The sequence below is a fragment of the Larus michahellis genome, chromosome 3 (genome assembly GCF_964199755.1).
Source record: "Larus michahellis chromosome 3, bLarMic1.1, whole genome shotgun sequence".
Classification (NCBI taxonomy): domain Eukaryota; kingdom Metazoa; phylum Chordata; class Aves; order Charadriiformes; family Laridae; genus Larus; species Larus michahellis.
This window is the reverse complement of record NC_133898.1, coordinates 67,554,981-67,572,230: the sequence shown is the minus strand read 5'-3', so window position 1 is coordinate 67,572,230 and position 17,250 is coordinate 67,554,981. Positions and strand designations below refer to the sequence as shown.

Sequence of the window (17,250 nt, the reverse complement as noted above, 5' to 3'; positions counted from 1 at the left end):
TAGCAGGGACCCCTGGAAGTCATCTGGTCCAACCCCCCTGCTGCAGCAGGATCAGCTAGAGCCAGTTGCCCAGGACCATGTCCAGAAAAAGTGAGAAAATTCATGGGCTAAGACAAAGTTTAATAGGGAAAGCAAAGCTGCATGCACAAGCAAAAGAATGTAAGGAATTCACTCACTGCTTCCCATTGGCAGGCAGGTGTTTAGCCATCTCCAGGAAAGCAGGAGTCCATCACATGTAATGGTTACTTTAAAAGATAAATACCTTAACCCCGAATGTCCCCATCCCCTTACTACTTCCTTCTTTCCCCAGCTTTTGTTGCTGAGCACGGTGTAATATGGTATGGGATATCCCTTTGGTCAGTTGGGGTCAGCTGTTCCAGCTGTGTACCCTGCCAGCCTCATGTGCACCCCCAGCCTACTTGCTGGAGGGCCAGTGTGAGAAACAGAAGGCCTTGATGCTGTGCGAGCTCTGTTCAGCAATAGCCAAAACGTGGGTGCATTATCGACACTATTTTGGTCGCAAATCCAAAACACAGCACCCTACGAGCTCCTATGAAGAAAATTAACTCTATCCCAGCCAAAACCAGTACAAGCGTAGAAAATAAGAAATAGGAATGAACCAGTGAAATGTGCTACAGAGTTGAAGCTGTGAAGGAGAATCAGTACAAAAATGATGCAGAACTACAGGGTGAGGTGGGCTGCTCAAAGTCTGCCCTGGGACAGAGCAAGGTTGTGTTCCTGGGAACTAAGACAAGGTAGTTTTGCTTTGTCATGGGAGCTTCTAAGAAGATTGGAGCTGGGAAAAGACTTGGGTGGGTATATCTATTGTAGGATGCCTGACACTAATAAGAGGCACCCATGAAGGTGGTTATAGACTAAATGGAAGAGGAATTTCTAGTAGAACTCTGAGGAAATGGTGCCACTGGCCACGTTGGGAGATACTGGCTCAGATACTGGCCTTTTCCAGGCAAAGGAAATCTGATCAGTCTAAAATATTCAACCTAAAGTTCAGTCAATCTGTATTGAATGCATTCCTATGTATGTTTGTGGTCCTCATGTGAGTCACTTGCTAACAGTACTCTTCCTCCTGAGGACTTGATCGCATCCATGATTAGTCAACTTCTGAATGACATAAAACACATCTTGTTAGTGATCATAAGTGCCACCTTCACAGTGCTTGTGTTCTGTGCCCTATTGGAGCGAGTGGGATGATAGCTGACTTTGCCTCCTCTTGGGCAGGGTAACTGGTAGCGCTAGTTTGAGGTCAGGATACTAGCCTGAGTGGGGTGGTTTTTTGCTGTTGTTGCTTTTTGGGTTTGGGGAAACTGTGAGGGTTCCACTCCCTCCCTGCTTCTAAAATGTTGAGGGTTTTTGCTGAGGACGTTACTTGGAGTGGTTTGTGATCTCTCACATAAACTACTGATGTCTGCTTTCTTCTGGACACTGGAGAAGTGGGCTTGAGAAAGGTGATACCAGAATGGCAGCTGACTCATAAGATGTTAACCGTGCCCTCATCGTGGCATGGATCTTCCAGTTTTGTTGTACTTTTGTATTTTATATTATTGGATCAGGTTGAAATTTGTACATAGAAAACCTAGTCACCATAGTACCAAACACTAATAGGTTTAGATTTAGTAGTTTGCAGCAGAATTGGGCAGAGGCAATTTTGTCTCAATCTGCACATTGCCATTTTCTCTCTGCAGAAGCTGCTGTCTGATGAGAGGTTTGTATCCGTGGAAACAGACTCAGATGAGAAACAGTTGCTTAATCAGATGCTGAATGCCGTCAAAGTGACTCCTTCGCTCAATGAAGACCTGCAGGTTGAAGTGATGAAGGTTAGTGTTTCACACACGTCAGTGCTTGCAACAGAGGCTGCATGACCAAATGCTGGGGTTAGCAAACAAATTAGCTGTTGCCTTGGAAATCTTCACCTTAGCACAGTATTTGATTCCTTCCTTCCTGCAGGCAGGTACCAGGTTTTTTTCATTTCTACTTGGTTTGCATTTCCCTAGGTTAAATAGGAGATAGTTACAGCAAGAGTCAGTGCACTGGTGGTCCCAGTTGTAGCAAACTGAAACAGGACAATTGATTCACTCCATGGGAGTTCACAGATAAGTGATTTGCAGGTTTGGAAGTTTGTGTTTGGTATTAAGCTTTAGTGCTCATGAGGTGGGCTGTGCAGGTATGTAATTTTGAATTGGTTGTGTGCGCTCTAGTTTGTTAGCTATATGTTCTCTTTGTAAAATGCTAATGGTGGAGCATGATTTGTTTAGGCATCAAAATGTCCCTGAACTAGTGCATAAGAGAAATTATTGTTTTGTATACTTGGTGAAAACTTCCATTTCTAGAAATGCTTTAGCATTCTCCTGTGTGTGTTAGGAAGCTCAGCTGCCAGGAGGTATTGTTTTTGAGGGGAGATGCTGTGAAATTTCCTTGCCCTGTCATTGGGTTGGTTGGATGACTTGCCAGTATTGCCATGAAAAAGTGACTTCCAATACCTGTATTATTTGTGTGAAACAATATAGCAGTGAAGAGTTCTCAGATGTCTGGGTATAAACTTTGTACTACAGGATTTGTTGTGCTATAGCTGATCACTGGTCAAAACCCTTTTGGAATAAACCTGGTGGTCCTTTTTGCATGGTTCGCTATACATAGTACCGATTGATATATTTGGATCTACTTACTTGACCGTGCTTTACTTCTAAGTGCATAGATTAGGTATTTTATTTCTTTCTTGCATGTGACATCCTTGTTCTAATGAATATGTGTTATTCACTCTGAAACTACTCTGTAATAGCTGTACTCTTTACCATTGAAGGTGTCTGCCTGGGAGCAATATGGACTCAGTGTCAGAACATGCAGTTTGAGCCTAGCAGCAGGAAAAATAGAGCAGTATTTGTGTGGACTGTTACCCATTTCATGGGAGCAGCCTTCTGCCCATGTACAGGCTTAAGTGGTGACACCCAGATCCGCAGCCCTAACCCAGCATGCCTCTTTTCTGCCTCTCTTGTCTCTACGGTGGGAAAGGGGAAGAGTTAAGAAGTAGCACTACTGAACCAGCAGGTCTTTCTTGGAATGCAGTAATTTTTTGCAAGTTGCTTTTTTACCTTCTTGAGTGTTGCAGATTCAAAATCCGCGCGTGCACTGTTTCTTTGAAAGTCATGACGTGCATCTGTGATGCGTTGCCCCCACCCTGAGAAGAATGTGAGACTGTATTTTACTACAGTTATGAGTATCTTCTCAAGTTGTCTTCATATGTGAGAAGCAAAAAATACCTCAACCCCCAAAGCAACAAACCACATAAAACCCAAGCCGAAACCTAAAACTTTATTTATGTGCACTTTTTTAAAAAAAGAAAAGAAAAAAAGAAAACAAAACCCAACATGTTCAGTTCTAGTTTAAGTGCAAAGGAGAAAGGGGAACATCGTCTTCATTCCACTGAACTGAAATTCAATGTACAAATAATTTTCTGGCTAAAAGCACGATGAAATCCATGTATGGTAAAAACTGGGCTGCATCTTTACATCCTGAAAACAAAGCAAAAGTTCTATTTTGGTTTAAATATTTCAAGAGACCAGAGGGCCAAAACATGCTGTAATCAGGGCAGTTAAAACTCAGAGTCATTAAATCTGAGCCTTTCTTCTTGAGTCAAATCAAGTAGAGATTGTAACCTGAAGGTTGCAGATGCCATTGCAACCCTTGAATATGTTGTAGCTAACCCAGGTCTGACTGAGTGGCTGAAGCCTTCAGGGGTTTTTCAAGCAGCTGGTCTCAGCAACGAGTTTACATCCCAGGATCTGCTAAAATGTGTCCTCAAGGCAGCACATGATTGTACATTAGACTGTGTTGTTCCATCTGGAGGAAATTAAATACGTCTTTATCCAGTGCCAGATATTAGACACTCCTGAGTGTGAGCAGGTTTGCATGAAACTGGGTCAGCAGTGATACTGGCCTGGTTCTTTGTGACTTGCTGCACAGTTGCGCCAGTCTTGCAGGTATTAAGAATGCAACCATCAAAGATTCCACAAAAGCTTTTAGTCATGCCAAATATATGTGAAAATAGAGGTGCAGGAATACAGACTTTGCTGTGAGCTGCTGGCATTAAATGTTTGGGTTTTGTTTTCTTTTTAAAAAATCCTGTCCAGAATATCTCCTGTTGTTCCCAACAAGTGTGCACCAGAAATTCACGCTTCATATAATATCCAAAACAAATGTTTTGAATATTTATTTTAATGGTTTGTTGTCATCCACCTGTGTTGCAGATGCAAATGTGAAGGGATTTGATTAGCTGACGAGAACGTTCTGTAAAGCTGTTTACGTTTAGATGACTCCAAGTTGGAATTGGCAATGAAAGGAAGAACACAGGAGAGAGGCCTAAGTGCAATTAGTTGCCTTGATTGGAAGGCTTTTGGAACCTGACAAATATTATTGTAAAGGGGCAGCATTAGACAGGAAAGGAACAGAGTAACTGTATTGGTTGCTGTAAATAAATGGAGAGGACTGCTAGCTGGACCTCTTCTGGCACTGAAAAATCCAAGCAATTGGGACCACTGTTGTAAAAAATGGAACAGCACTCGCTAATTTATGGCTAGGTACCAAATCCTCCTCATTTTTAAGGGTGAGTGTCATGGCATGCTCTACAGATTCCCAGGTTGAAGGATTGTGAAAACAGCATGTCGACAGTGTTCAGGCTTAAGGGACAGGGCTAGGGACTGTGCTGGAGTGCATCCTGGGCAGCCAGGGAAGATTTATACTGCACAAATGCAGCTGTCAAGATGAACTCAAAGCCTTCATCTCTCACAGTGTGTCTCTCACCAGTGCTGGGTGAGGTACCTCTTATCCTTTTTATAAACTTTGATTTAAAGTGGAATTTTAGTTTTTGTAATAAGCAAATATTAAACTAAACTCCAGGTTAGGGACTGCTGCCGGTACCTCTAATTCTCCTGAATACTGGTTGTAGATTCCACCTTTCTCTCTAATATTTCACATAGAGCGATTACGTAGGGAAATTCCCCTCTCATGTTTCCAGAGTAGAAGTGATACTCTGAAGTCCTTGTTTATCTTTTTGCAGGACTCCCTTATTATTACTAAGCACTGGGTAATCCTTATGTTAACAGCGGTTTTGTGCCCAAAAGAAGGCAGTGGTCTTTTTCAGTGAGGAAGGGGAAAAGACTATAATTTCTTTGGATGTGAACGAGCACCTATAACAAAGAGATGTACTAACTGCATTTGATTTCCCACATAGTAAAGCAAGCTTTCTGGGCTGTATAAATTTTACATTAAGGCTTGCGTGTTATTTAACTGCTGAGCCTAGTATTTCTTCAGAATATCTCAATGACTGTGCTGTCTGTGTATTCTCTCTACCTCTGATACAGTTTATGACAGAGATTTATTAGTATTTTCACACTGGGGACTAAACTGAGGTTATTTAGGTGCTCTAAATCATATTAAAAGATACTGAGAAAACAGGTAATCCAGAAAGCGTGACTAGAGGGAGCAGTGTATCTGACACAAGGCCACTTTAGCGTTCACTTTTGCTGTTGCCGTGATACTTTGCTATCACGCTGAAAAGCCCTCTAGTATATGTAATATCAGTTTGTCTTTTTAGTGTGCTCAGCTGACTGTATCAAAGGAATGGAAACTCACACAATCATACAGTGCCTTGTTTTCAATCTTCCTGAATACATTAATAGCTTAATTGCCGTTTCAAACGGAATAATCTGAATATTTTTACCTGTATATTAGTTTTACAATATTCATGTGAGTTGGGAAGGAAAAGATAATACTGATCACTAATCAAATTTGGTGTTTTATCAGTGAGGCACCAAAGCAACTCACTGCTCTATACAGTTGAAGATGTATGGAAGAACTAGGGGGAGCAGTAATTCAACACTTACCTTAGACAAACATGGTCATGCAATATGGCTGGCCCAGAAGTGGGAAGAATTTTGTTGTGTGACATGGGGCCATGTTATAAATAAGTGAAATGTAAAGGTGTATCTCATGTGGTGGAGTAGGGACATTTTGTTGACCGTAAGCACTAGTCTAACAAGCAAATAGTCTGCAGCAGAAAAGGGGCATCATCTGAAGATGGATATCATGGGTTAGGGTTTGGTTGTGGAGTGGAGGGATCCTGATTTCTTTCCCAGTTTGATGCCTTTAAATTCTGGCCTCAGATGTTTTTAAAATGGCTGAAGTACTTCTGGTTCATGCAATTAGACCTTTGCTTGCAGGAACACATACAATATTGACAAAAGCACTATCAGATATGGTCAGATCAGCAATGGAAGAGGAAACTAATCTATAATTGAGCTTTTGGATTGAGGTCGTTCCGACCCCAATGATTCTGTTATTTTTACTTTCTCTCTTTGATTTTTTTTTTTTTTTTTAGTAATTTTTCATCTGTAACCCTGACCCTAAAATCCAGTTCTGCCAGGAAAGGCTCCTGGAAGAACTGGAATTCAGCTTTGAACGTAATTGAAGCAGGTGAAACCAAATGTGAAGGAAGTGGGTAGGGTGGAAATTTTCCAAAACAGAAAGGACTCTTTTTTTCTTTTTTTTCTTTTTTTTTTTTTTCCTCCTTCTCACTAACATTACGGTGACTTTCATTTATAAGTTGACTTCTTAATAATGCAGTACCTCTATCTAACTGTGATAACATTGTTCTCAAATAACAACATGAAAAAATGAGTTTAACGAATAATTCGAAATTAGTAGTTGAGGCTTCACCCAGAAATAAGCTCTCCAGATAAACTGGATACACTGTAATGTAATGGGTACTTAGGGTAAACTAGTAATTTTTAAAAAGAAAGGCATGATTGATCATTTAAAATTTCCCTTTCTCCTGCCTCCTTCTGTTTTCTTCAGTCACAGATAAAGCCGTGTCATGTAATCCAGTGCATGTCAGTTCAGGCTGTGCCCAGATTTCCCAAGAAATTTACAACTAGCAAGACAGAAATTTACAAGCAAGAATGAGAATAATTAACCTTTTATGAAATAAACTCAGTTTTCGGATTTGATGTCTCTTTAAATATTTGGTCTTTCTTTCAGTATTCCAATTACTGCTGGACATGTTATGAATATATATTACGTATCTGTCATTGGAGCTTCCACCTTTGGCTCTTACTAGCTCTGAGAGGACTTCACACAGTATTTGTGTCTACTTGTGGGATTTTTTGAAAGAGATTTGAGTATTTTCTGGAACCAAAAAATATTTTTCCAAAGTGGCTTGAGAGAGAGAAGACTCTTCTAATTCCTGTTATTTACCTGTTGTCCATGGGGAACAGCTATTTCATTTAGGAAGGATTAGTTTATGCTCAGTGATACCAACTTGCATTTGTTAGTGGATTAGGTGTACTGCTTGCTGATGGGCAAAATTTTTATGCTTTTCTTCTGTAGGTTTCCGTGAGGAGTCAGCCAGAAGTCTCTTTAATCTGTGAATAAGTTTTAATGAACCCTTGCTAAATCTGCTGTCTTAAGGCAATCTTTTTCTCTTTGTGTCTTCACTGATCCATTAATACAGCATTTGGGAACTCTCCAGTAATAACACTAGACAGCTCTTTTTGTGATTTCGGTTTTCTTTTTGGGTATATTCAGAACTGAAATCTGAATTAGAGTTCTGTGATAAAATTTAGCTTGTGTAAGGACAGGCAGAATGGAGCAAATAGCTCTGCCTCTGAAACACTGTCTTTAGGTTGGGTATTTGTAATTATTCTTTCCAAGATTGCTACCATAATGCAAAGTGATTCTCTGAGTACTAAGGGCCATCTCCTAGTCTTTATTAATTGTTTTTTTCTAATAACTAATTTAATTGATAGGGCCCCAGTTACAGTGTTAAACTAATTAGCACTAGTCACTACTGAAGATCTACAAGGAGTAGTAGAAAGTTTGGTAACAATTTTTTGTTTGTTCTTAGTTTTTTAACAATCATAGTTGACCTGTTTTAGGTTTTGCACACCCATGTTGTTACAGGTTTGGGGAGATAGTCCTGATCTAATGCAAATATTGGATTAAGCTAGATTGTGCTTGAGCAACCGAGCAAAACTTACTGTTAACTTTTTCAGAAAACTTGGCAGGAACTTTGTCGCTGTTGAACAGGAAGCCTAATTTTTTCCTTTTTTCAAGACGTGGAGGGTTTGGTGAGGGGCTAGTTGTTTTTTTTTCTTTAGCCCTTCATGACAGAAAGCAAATTATATTATGTATTTGAAAAGTAGTTCTAAACTGTTTGATCAAAAATGTGGACAGAACGCAACTGCAAAATCCCACCCTCTGTGGATGATTATATTCTGCACCTTCTCCTTGGATACTGGTAAATGAACTGATTACTGTAATAAACTCTCGTAAATAAATGTATCTTTTCATTGTCTTTTCATGATTATGAAATGTATCTTTCTACATAAAACTTGGTTATGGTAATAGAATATCATTTGCAGCTGTTCTGCTTTGTCTTTACTGTAAAATTAAATGGAGGAGGAAGCTATATTCAAACAACTTGGATTTAAAGGTATATGTAAGTGATGTTATTCCCTATGCTGTCTCTTTGAGGCAAGGCATGTATAACAGTTTTATATAGGAGTAAAAAGATGATTTCACTGCCCATTAAAAATAGGACTTTGTTGGTGCAACAGTAAAAATGTAACTGGTAAACGGAGATGGAGAAGAGAGACTGTCATTATCCGGATGAGAATCATCAACCCAATTGCTGTTAATCTACATATTTTAATTAATATATAGTCTTGGAATAACAGATCATTGTTTCCCCTCAATATATTTTTTGCACTGCGTTACTGCAAACATTTTGCAGCATCATTTTCAATATAAATTGCAGTCCAGTCTCTTTCTGAGCAGAGAAGGACTATGTTTCAAATAAAGTAAAAAATAAAACCCATTATTTAGGGGAGGTTTAGACTGGATATTAGGAAATTTTTTTACACTGAAAGGGTTATTAAGCATTGGAACAGGCTGCCCAGGGAAGTGGTTGAGGCACCATCCCTGGAGGTATTTAAAAGATGGGTAGATATAGTGCTTAGAGATATGGTTTAGTGATGGTTTTTGTCAGTGTTAGGTTGATGGTTGGGCTTGATGATCTGAAAGGTCCCTTCCAACCTAGGCAATTCTATGATTCTACGATTATTAAATGTTATTTGTATGCTTTAATCCAGAACTGGTTTAAAATTTGTATTAATAAGAAAAAATTAACAAAATACTGAAAATTTGTAGAAGAAAGATTCACCTGAATGTGTTTATTAGTTCTTGTAATGGTGGTGCCTGATATGAGCTGTCATAAGCAATAATTGATTTTTATCCAGTCCATAATCCAGAGATGTGTTAGCGTCTGCACTGTCAAAGAGAGGAGTCTGTAAAGACTTGCATGAGGTCCTGCAAATAAGATTATTTTCGAAGATCAGTCCTGCCCTGGAAGGAGGCAGCTAGAGTTCTTAGTGCTTCCTTTGCTTAGCCTTTTCATAAGCTAAGTTGTTGTAATGTAGGCCAACTAAAAATCCAGACTCTCTTGGGTTTACTTCTCTCATTTTTGTTTTGCTGGTTACTTTTTAAAGTTTCTTTATGCGTGTGCTTAGTTATAAGTAACCAGGTTAATTCCGATGGATTGAGTGACCTATCTTGCGTGTTTCAAGATAAGCTTATCCTTTCCCAAATTAATTAGAACTATGGTAAATGCCTACTACTCACAATTAAGATTGTGATTAAAGAACTCCCCTGGTTCTTAGGTGCCTGGCCCTCGTAGTAGAAACTGCAGTCTTGGATTAAATACCTGAGCTTTCTCCTTAATGGATACAAAACAATGAGAATGGCAATGGCCTGGATATGGCCAAATGCATACTGCATGGGAGCTGTCTAAACCAGTAAGTAACGAATGCAGTATCTCAAAAATCCAGCCCCTTTCCCAGGACCTGTGCCTCTTCTTCAGTACCTTTCTTGTGCTTGAATTCATAGCCCTGAACAACCCCTGTGGCTCTGGGCAGCCATGTGGCTTTAAAAATCTAAGCAGAGTGTTGGTCCTGACTCTTAAAAGGTTTGCAGGTTAGAAAAGGCTTCTTGCCTGGAGAAATTCTAATGTAAAAACTCTAGCTTTCTTGGTGCTCCTTTAGCTATGAGGTTATGAAGGTGTTTTTGGACAGAGAATATGCTCATTCTGCTGTGTTGGAACTGTCACACTTGGTGTGGTGTAATCACAAATGTGGAGGTTGGGCACAATAAGCAGTAATTAGAGGAATGCTCTTCCCTGGGGCTGAGGCAATTGTCAGGACGGTAAAGAGGGCAGGAGTCCTGTCTTCTGTGGTCGTTTCTCCTGCAATCATGGATGGATGGGAAGAAGGGTTCCTTACTCCAGGTTACCTCAACAGTGGGTTTCTTTCTGTGTTTCCTGATGCATGACTGGTCTGTCAGGTGAAAAAAAAAAAAAAATAAACAAAATACTCGTGGTATGCTGTGATCAAATGCTGTGTTACAGTATACATGCTCAGGAGTAGAGTTAATAGTGCAGGGGTTTTGCTGTTCATGTAGGGGTTTTTGTTATTTTGGATTGCATGTGACTGGCATTCTTTTTTGCAACAGTGCAGATTTTGCAGAAATAGAGAAACTTAAGCAATGTTGGAGTTTTATCTGAGCTGTTCTGTGCTGCGCAGCAAGTGCAAGCAGTGAGTCATTGGGTCATACCTGCAGGTTTTTCAGTGCCGACATGGACAGGAGCAAGTCCCTAGCTCTGGAAAGTGTAATTTAACACCTGCCTGGTGTGGAAGTACAAGTTCTTACAGACTTTCTTTAGTCTTAGACACATACCAAGAACGTGGAGATTGCTTAACCATTAAGGAAGTGACTTGGAAAGACATTGTGTGATCTCAAAACCAAATATAGAAGCCCTTTAACTCTCATATATTGCCATTTAATCTTTTCCCTGCTGCCAGACACTTTTGCCTACTGGAAGTGACAGTGCCAAGCTCTGCTAGCCAAGTTGGCCACATAACAGTGGCATGGAAGGGTCACTTGCTATAACTTTTACATGCAATTATACACATAATCCAGATGTGCCACAGACCAGATGTGCACCCAGCTTAGACATCCTCTGCTTATGAGCTTCCCATGGTGAGAGCTGCAGCCACCATAGCTGTTAACAGCATTTGGTCCCGGGGGCAGCTGAGGAAAGAACTCATCCCAGTAACCTGTTCTGATGCTGCCAGACAGCTCCTGGGGGTCCTGGACTTTAATATATTTCTTTTCTTTGCTCAAGTAACACTTAAGACAATTGGTGTAATTTGCTGAGTGGCTGAACAAACTAATCTGGTGCAGAAAGAAAAGATTCAGTATGTGTCAAGAAAAATAGTAAAATACCTGTCATGCATGTGTGGCATTTGCATTAGTAGCTATGAAAGAATGAGCATTAATTTCCCTCCTTTCCAGGCCTTTCCTCTGTTTTATAACTTCTTCTCTATTATACTGTCTCTTTTTTTTTTTCTCCTTTCTAAACCAGCATAGTTTGTAGCATGGAAAAATTAAAAAAAATATTAAAATTAATTACTTGTGTTCATCGGTATGTAAAATGATTGCCTTAAAAATACTTATTATTATTTTTATGTACTCATTGGGTAGATCAATGTGGAGTTTTTTTGTTTGTGTTTATTTTAAAGATGCCTCACTTAAAGTTTCCTTTGTATAATTTTCTTTCTTTTGGGTTTTACTACTTTCCTAGTTAAGTTTTTTTTATGGTGATGGTCTCTGTCTTCTCTTCGTTTTTGTTTCTTTGCCTCAGACATAATTCTACCCACTCCTGTTTCAGGGGAGGTTCCCAGCACTCCGAGCAGACCAAATAGTACTTTATTTCATGACTGATCTACTTGAATCTCTCATTTTAAAATGTCCTTTTTCCTTAATAAGAAAAGGAGTATTAGAGGTTTAATAGTTTTTTTTTAAACTCTTTAACTTTTTATTGGTATTTTTCAGTTACGTATTTCTGTTTTCAGTTTCGTTTTGCTCAGATACGTATTTTCTAACTTGAAAAGTAATGTAGTATACCTAAATAGCCTGTAACCTGTGAAGTGGGAAATGCCATCCTAGCAGTGCTAGTCAGCCTTTTTTTTTAATCTTCTCTGCCTTTAAGTGTTATAATTCTAAAGATAAAAGCCCCTGTCAGAGCTGTTAGGAAAACCTGTTAAATATCTATTAAGCAATTGCTTTAAATCATTTCTTTCCCTTCTACAACTGTACTACACAGGCAGAAGTTTCACTTGGTTTCATGCCACCATAAATAGTGTTCAGCAGTAGTTCGGTTTTAGTCTAGTGAACTAATGGGCATGGTCTTCTGGGAGCATTCAGCATGTCAGCGCTGATGATGTGTGAGGCTCTTCCATACCAGATCCTTTTGTTTGAAGCCCTGGTGTATTCATAATGCTGAGCCCCAATTGCTGATGATAGCAAGGGGTTTTTATGGGTTTACTGATTCATGGAAGACACTGTCTCCTTTCTCTCCATAATTAAAATCTGCTGGTTTGTACGGTGATGCAAGGTGATATTCACGTGAGTTCATTAATGCACTGCCTTTCTCTTGCCCGTGTTTTCCTTCACAGCCAAGGAATGACAGGTGCAGGTTACTAGTTATTCTGCCAAATAGGAGGGCGCCTCCTGACCAAACTATTTTGCAGGAATACTGGATGACTGCTTTAAATGTCAGATTAGTGAATGAGATAAAGGGTCATCCTGCCCTGTTTTCTGGCTGGGTTTTTCTTCCTGGGCGGGGAGGATTTGAGAATCATCCAAGCGTACATTACATCCAAGTTTACAACCTGCTACTAAAGTTAGTCAAGAAAGGCTTCCTTCATGAATCCCACAAAGGGGTTAAAGGTGGCTGCAAAATTCAGCACTCAGGAATAAAGTTGCTGCGTGCATCCCAACTAGGAGAAACACAAATGTTCAGAGGATTTTGCCGATGGGACTTTGAGTGCTGGAATAGAAAAAGGATAGCAGTAGCATACGGATGTTGGACTTGGCACTTAAATGCAGTGAAGTACTGAAATGTCCTCAGGTGATGACAGATTACAGTTGCTTTTAAGTTTTGTACCTTTTCCCTCTTTCTCCATCTTGGGGGATACTGCTGGCTTTCTTACACACCTTCTTTATTTGATGTGAGTCTACTATAAGCTCTTCAATGTGAGAATTACCTTTTACTACAATTATGTGCTAAGCACTTGGGGAACTTGGCTAGCAATGCTTAGCAGTCTTACAATCTAAAAATATTCCCTCCTTTTCCCTCTTTTAGAGACCTCCCCTAAAATAAGGGATAGATATTGTAATGTCAGTTTAATTACATTGCAGTCCAAATCCTGTACATTTTATGTCAATTTACCTTCATTATGTCATCAGAAGCACTTTTCTTGTTTTGGTTCAGGTTTTTTTTTTTTGTTTCTACTTATTGTGAAAACTATCCATGCGTGCACTCTTATACTGTAGTTGGTACCCTGGGATTCCAGGGAGTAGGCATTGCATTTCTTGTTCCATGACAGTCAGAGCTTCAACAGTAATTAAAATTAATACTTTCATTATGGATAAGCCATTTATGGAAACGTGATTTCATCCGGGCATTTGGAAGATAATGGAAACCAATTAAAACATCCTGGAGGTTGTGTGGCTTTGAAACTATCTCTACAGTCATGTAAGTTCCTTCTTTTAAAAAACAAACAAACAAAAAAAAAGGTGTGTTTTACAATCCATATCAATTAAGATTTGATCACAGTAACACACAGTAAAAGCTGATTTTTCTCTTTTGTTTTGCACTGAAGGTGTTACTAGGAATTGCTTTGTAATTTTGTTTCTACTTCCACCACCAGTGGCTGCAAAAATAAAATGTCATTGCACAAGAAAACATACCTTTCTCTTCTTTAATTTTTTTCTAAATACAAGCTACTTGAGTTAGTGTCATGGGTAGTTAAGCAGCCTATGGGATATGCTGTCTGAAGACTCAGTGTTTTTAGTGGATCTGAATGATTACGTTTTTTGTTTGGGTTTAATCCCATTTTTCATCCAGTAATCTCCAAGAGAAGCCTGCTGTCTTCCTGTTTGTTCTATGCAAATGGGAGGACACGCAAGTTGAGTGTCTGGAGCATCGCCAAGACTGTAAATGAGCCCTGCAGTGGCACTGATGGAAATCATAGCGGAGAGCAATCTTGTGTGTTGGTCAGAGACCATCTTTCAGATCTCACAAATGATTTGTGAGGGAAAACTGTAGCGAGTGGGCTCAGCCAAGAATATGCTGGCTGATAACTGCTTATGCTTCTGTGATTTGATCACATCCGATCATATACCCTTTCTCTAGCTAGTAGGTTGCTAGATCTCATTTTGTACAAAGAGTAGCAGTAAAACTTAGTGGTCTTTTTGATGAAATTCCCTATTGCTTCATAGCAGGGTTTTGATCATCCCTTCCTTACTGCGCTTCATGTCTGACACTTCCATAATTCATCTGTTACAAGCAGGTTATTGGCACTTATGACAGAAAAAAATAGGCATATAAATGCTAACTTTTCATGGTTCAGCTCTATAAAGGTAGAAAATTTAAAATAAAAAAAAAAAAAAAGGAGAGAGAAGGAGAAGAGATTTCAAAGAGCAAGGGCTTATAACAATGCCTAAACCGGTGTGTACTTCCACATATTGTGGTATGTAGCTTCCAGTTTTTGATCTGTGGGAAGTGTTGGGTATTAACAAACAGTACAAAGCCAAAATGGTACAAGAGAGCAGAAAGTCACATGAGCAAACAAGGTTTTACACGTAGGGAAAATCAGGACATGCAAAACACTGAGTAAGATTAGCCTTAGCATGATAATAAGAGATTTGTTAGTGGGAGGTGACAGTTGTCCCTCTCTGGGTTTATGAACTGTGTGCTCCACCTGTGTTTTACACAGCTGTGTATCGAGGGTACAAATCACAGTTTTTCCCAAAATACCGAATATATTTTTTTAGCCAGCTGCTGAGCTCTCACAAGTATTAGAAATGTCAATAAAATTTCAGGGTAGTTAACAGCTGAGAAGGTGAGGCCCAACAGCTGGCTGCAAGACTGGCCAGCAGCTTAGAATTCATAGTGCCAAACAAAATTGTTTGGTTTTGAAGTTTTAAATTTTGCAGATATGTACTCAGCAGCAGATGGAAATAACAACCCTTATAACTTATATACTTATTGACCAAATGAGATTACTGAGCGTTTTTATAATTGGCTGTTTACTTTTCAGCTGTTCTGTAGGATTTGCTCTGTGGACAGGGAAAAAAGGTGTCACTCTTCCTCGTCACTGGCACTTGTCCATGTGCTGGCAAACGTAGCAGATTGCAGAGAAATTTGCAAAGTTCATATCAAGAAATACAAAGTACAGCATTCCTAATCATTCCTAATAGAAACAGATTTCCTTCTCCAGCAAATTCAAGTGCTTTATAGCTCGTATATCTCCTCACAGTACTGAGGTAGGCTGTGTAACGCTTTTAAGATAAGAAAATCCATTTTGCCCATTTCACAGAAAAGGAAATGATGAAGAAGCAACTTGTCTCAGAAACTTTGCTTTGCTCTAAAGGTAAATGCTAAATATCTAAAAAAGGGATTATAGTCCAGGACTATTGTACTTTGGAAGAGTAGCATGTACTTTTCTGTTCTCATTACCTCCAGTATTTATCCATGTTACTCAGCTTCTCTTTATGAAGGACTGAATGAGAGTCAAGGCAAGATAACATATATAGACAAATGTAATATTGCCATTACATTATGATTTTCTTGGAACACTTTTTATAGTAAAACAATCTTCTGTAAGAACAGGATCATGCTCCTGACTGGTATTTTACTTACAAAAAAAAGAAGCAAACAAAAAACCCCCAACCTTGGAGTAAGGTGTAACATCCTGTAGTGAAATACAGGTTTTCTGCTGAGAAAAATATTTATAACGATGCAGTGCATTTCAGTGCATAGAAACTTTTCAGTCTGACTCACAAAATGCAAAGAAGGTTGTTTATGTCCTTCTCGAGAAAAATGGTACGCTCATCCATGGACAGGCTCTTCTGTCTGTACCTGTAAGATCAAGTAGTCAATGCTGCTGTTGTACAGAGAATTCAAATTCCCCTACAGTTATTAAACGTCTGCTTTCCAGTAGCAGATTTTCCCCCCTCCCTGGTGCAAAATAACTGCAGAGAGGGGTATTCTCCCAAGCAGAGGTTCAATAGTAATGATGGGTGTTCAGTGGCTCCCGCATGCTAAGCAATGCTTCTCTTAACCTGCAGATCAGCACTTTTCTTTTTCTTTATGAAGGCTCTGAGATGCTTCTAGGGCTCATTACTACCTAGAGAGAAGATACACCGGAGAGGTGATCTAGTTTTCTGCTTCAGGTTGTTACATTATAGTTACATTATAATTTTTTGCGGTTTCGCCATAATGTGGAAACTATGGGACACAATTAAAGGTCAGAAAAATGATGCTTTACAGGAACCAAAGGGCAATAATCTTTCCAAACATACATCCCTTTGCCTCCTTTTTTTTTTGTTTAACATGCAAGCTCTGATCAGACACACTGTGGCAAAGTTGTTTGCGGATTTTTTGCATTCCAGGCTAAGGAGATTACCCCGGGGGTGTTGTACATTAGAAGAAGCTACTCATAAAATAAAAACCTAGTACCACTGAAAAGCATGTAATAAGTAAGAGAAATCATTAACAGCCAGTAATGCTAACTTAGCTGATGCCCTGAACTTCCTTGTGAAGCAGAGAACAGTAGTTCTTAGGGATGAGAAGTTGGAGGGACCAATACATTAGTGTTAACATGATTGATATTTACTGGTACACTTATCCCAAGCAAAGCATAAATTCTGGCACTGGGGGAATTTTATGCTTTGAAGGAGAGAGGACAGTAGCACAGACTCTCTTAGTTCTCTGTAGGGCAGGAGGGATTGGAAAGGAAGATGGGGAGGGAGGGAGGGAGGACATCTCCAGACATTAAAGGCATCACACCACAGCACCTCTCACCGTGTTGCTCGACTCACCCACCACACTACCGCCTGCAGATCACATCACATTCCCACTCCCCTTCTCTCCAAAGTAAGATGTTGGACAGGGCTTTTAGTTCTTATCCTTCCTGCTGAGTTCAAGACTGGACAAGCCTTCCCTCATGAATTGAGGCTTATGAATTCTTGTTTAGCTGCTTGTTATCAAATTACTATAATACACTTACTGGAAATATCCTGGGCTGGGAAATCCTCATGTCAAGCAGTAATTAGCAG

At 39.5% G+C, this 17,250-nt stretch overlaps 1 protein-coding gene across 4 annotated transcripts in view; it reads left to right on the top strand.

The window, feature by feature from the left end:
* Positions 1-17,250, top strand: part of ARFGEF3 (ARFGEF family member 3) — a 90,828-nt gene that overhangs the window by 19,425 nt on the left and 54,153 nt on the right. For all 4 annotated transcript variants that reach the window (XM_074580608.1, XM_074580607.1, XM_074580610.1 and 1 more), the window contains one exon: positions 1,704-1,835. In XM_074580608.1, the coding sequence (XP_074436709.1) occupies positions 1,704-1,835 (132 nt within the window). The remainder of the gene's footprint in view (positions 1-1,703; positions 1,836-17,250) is intronic.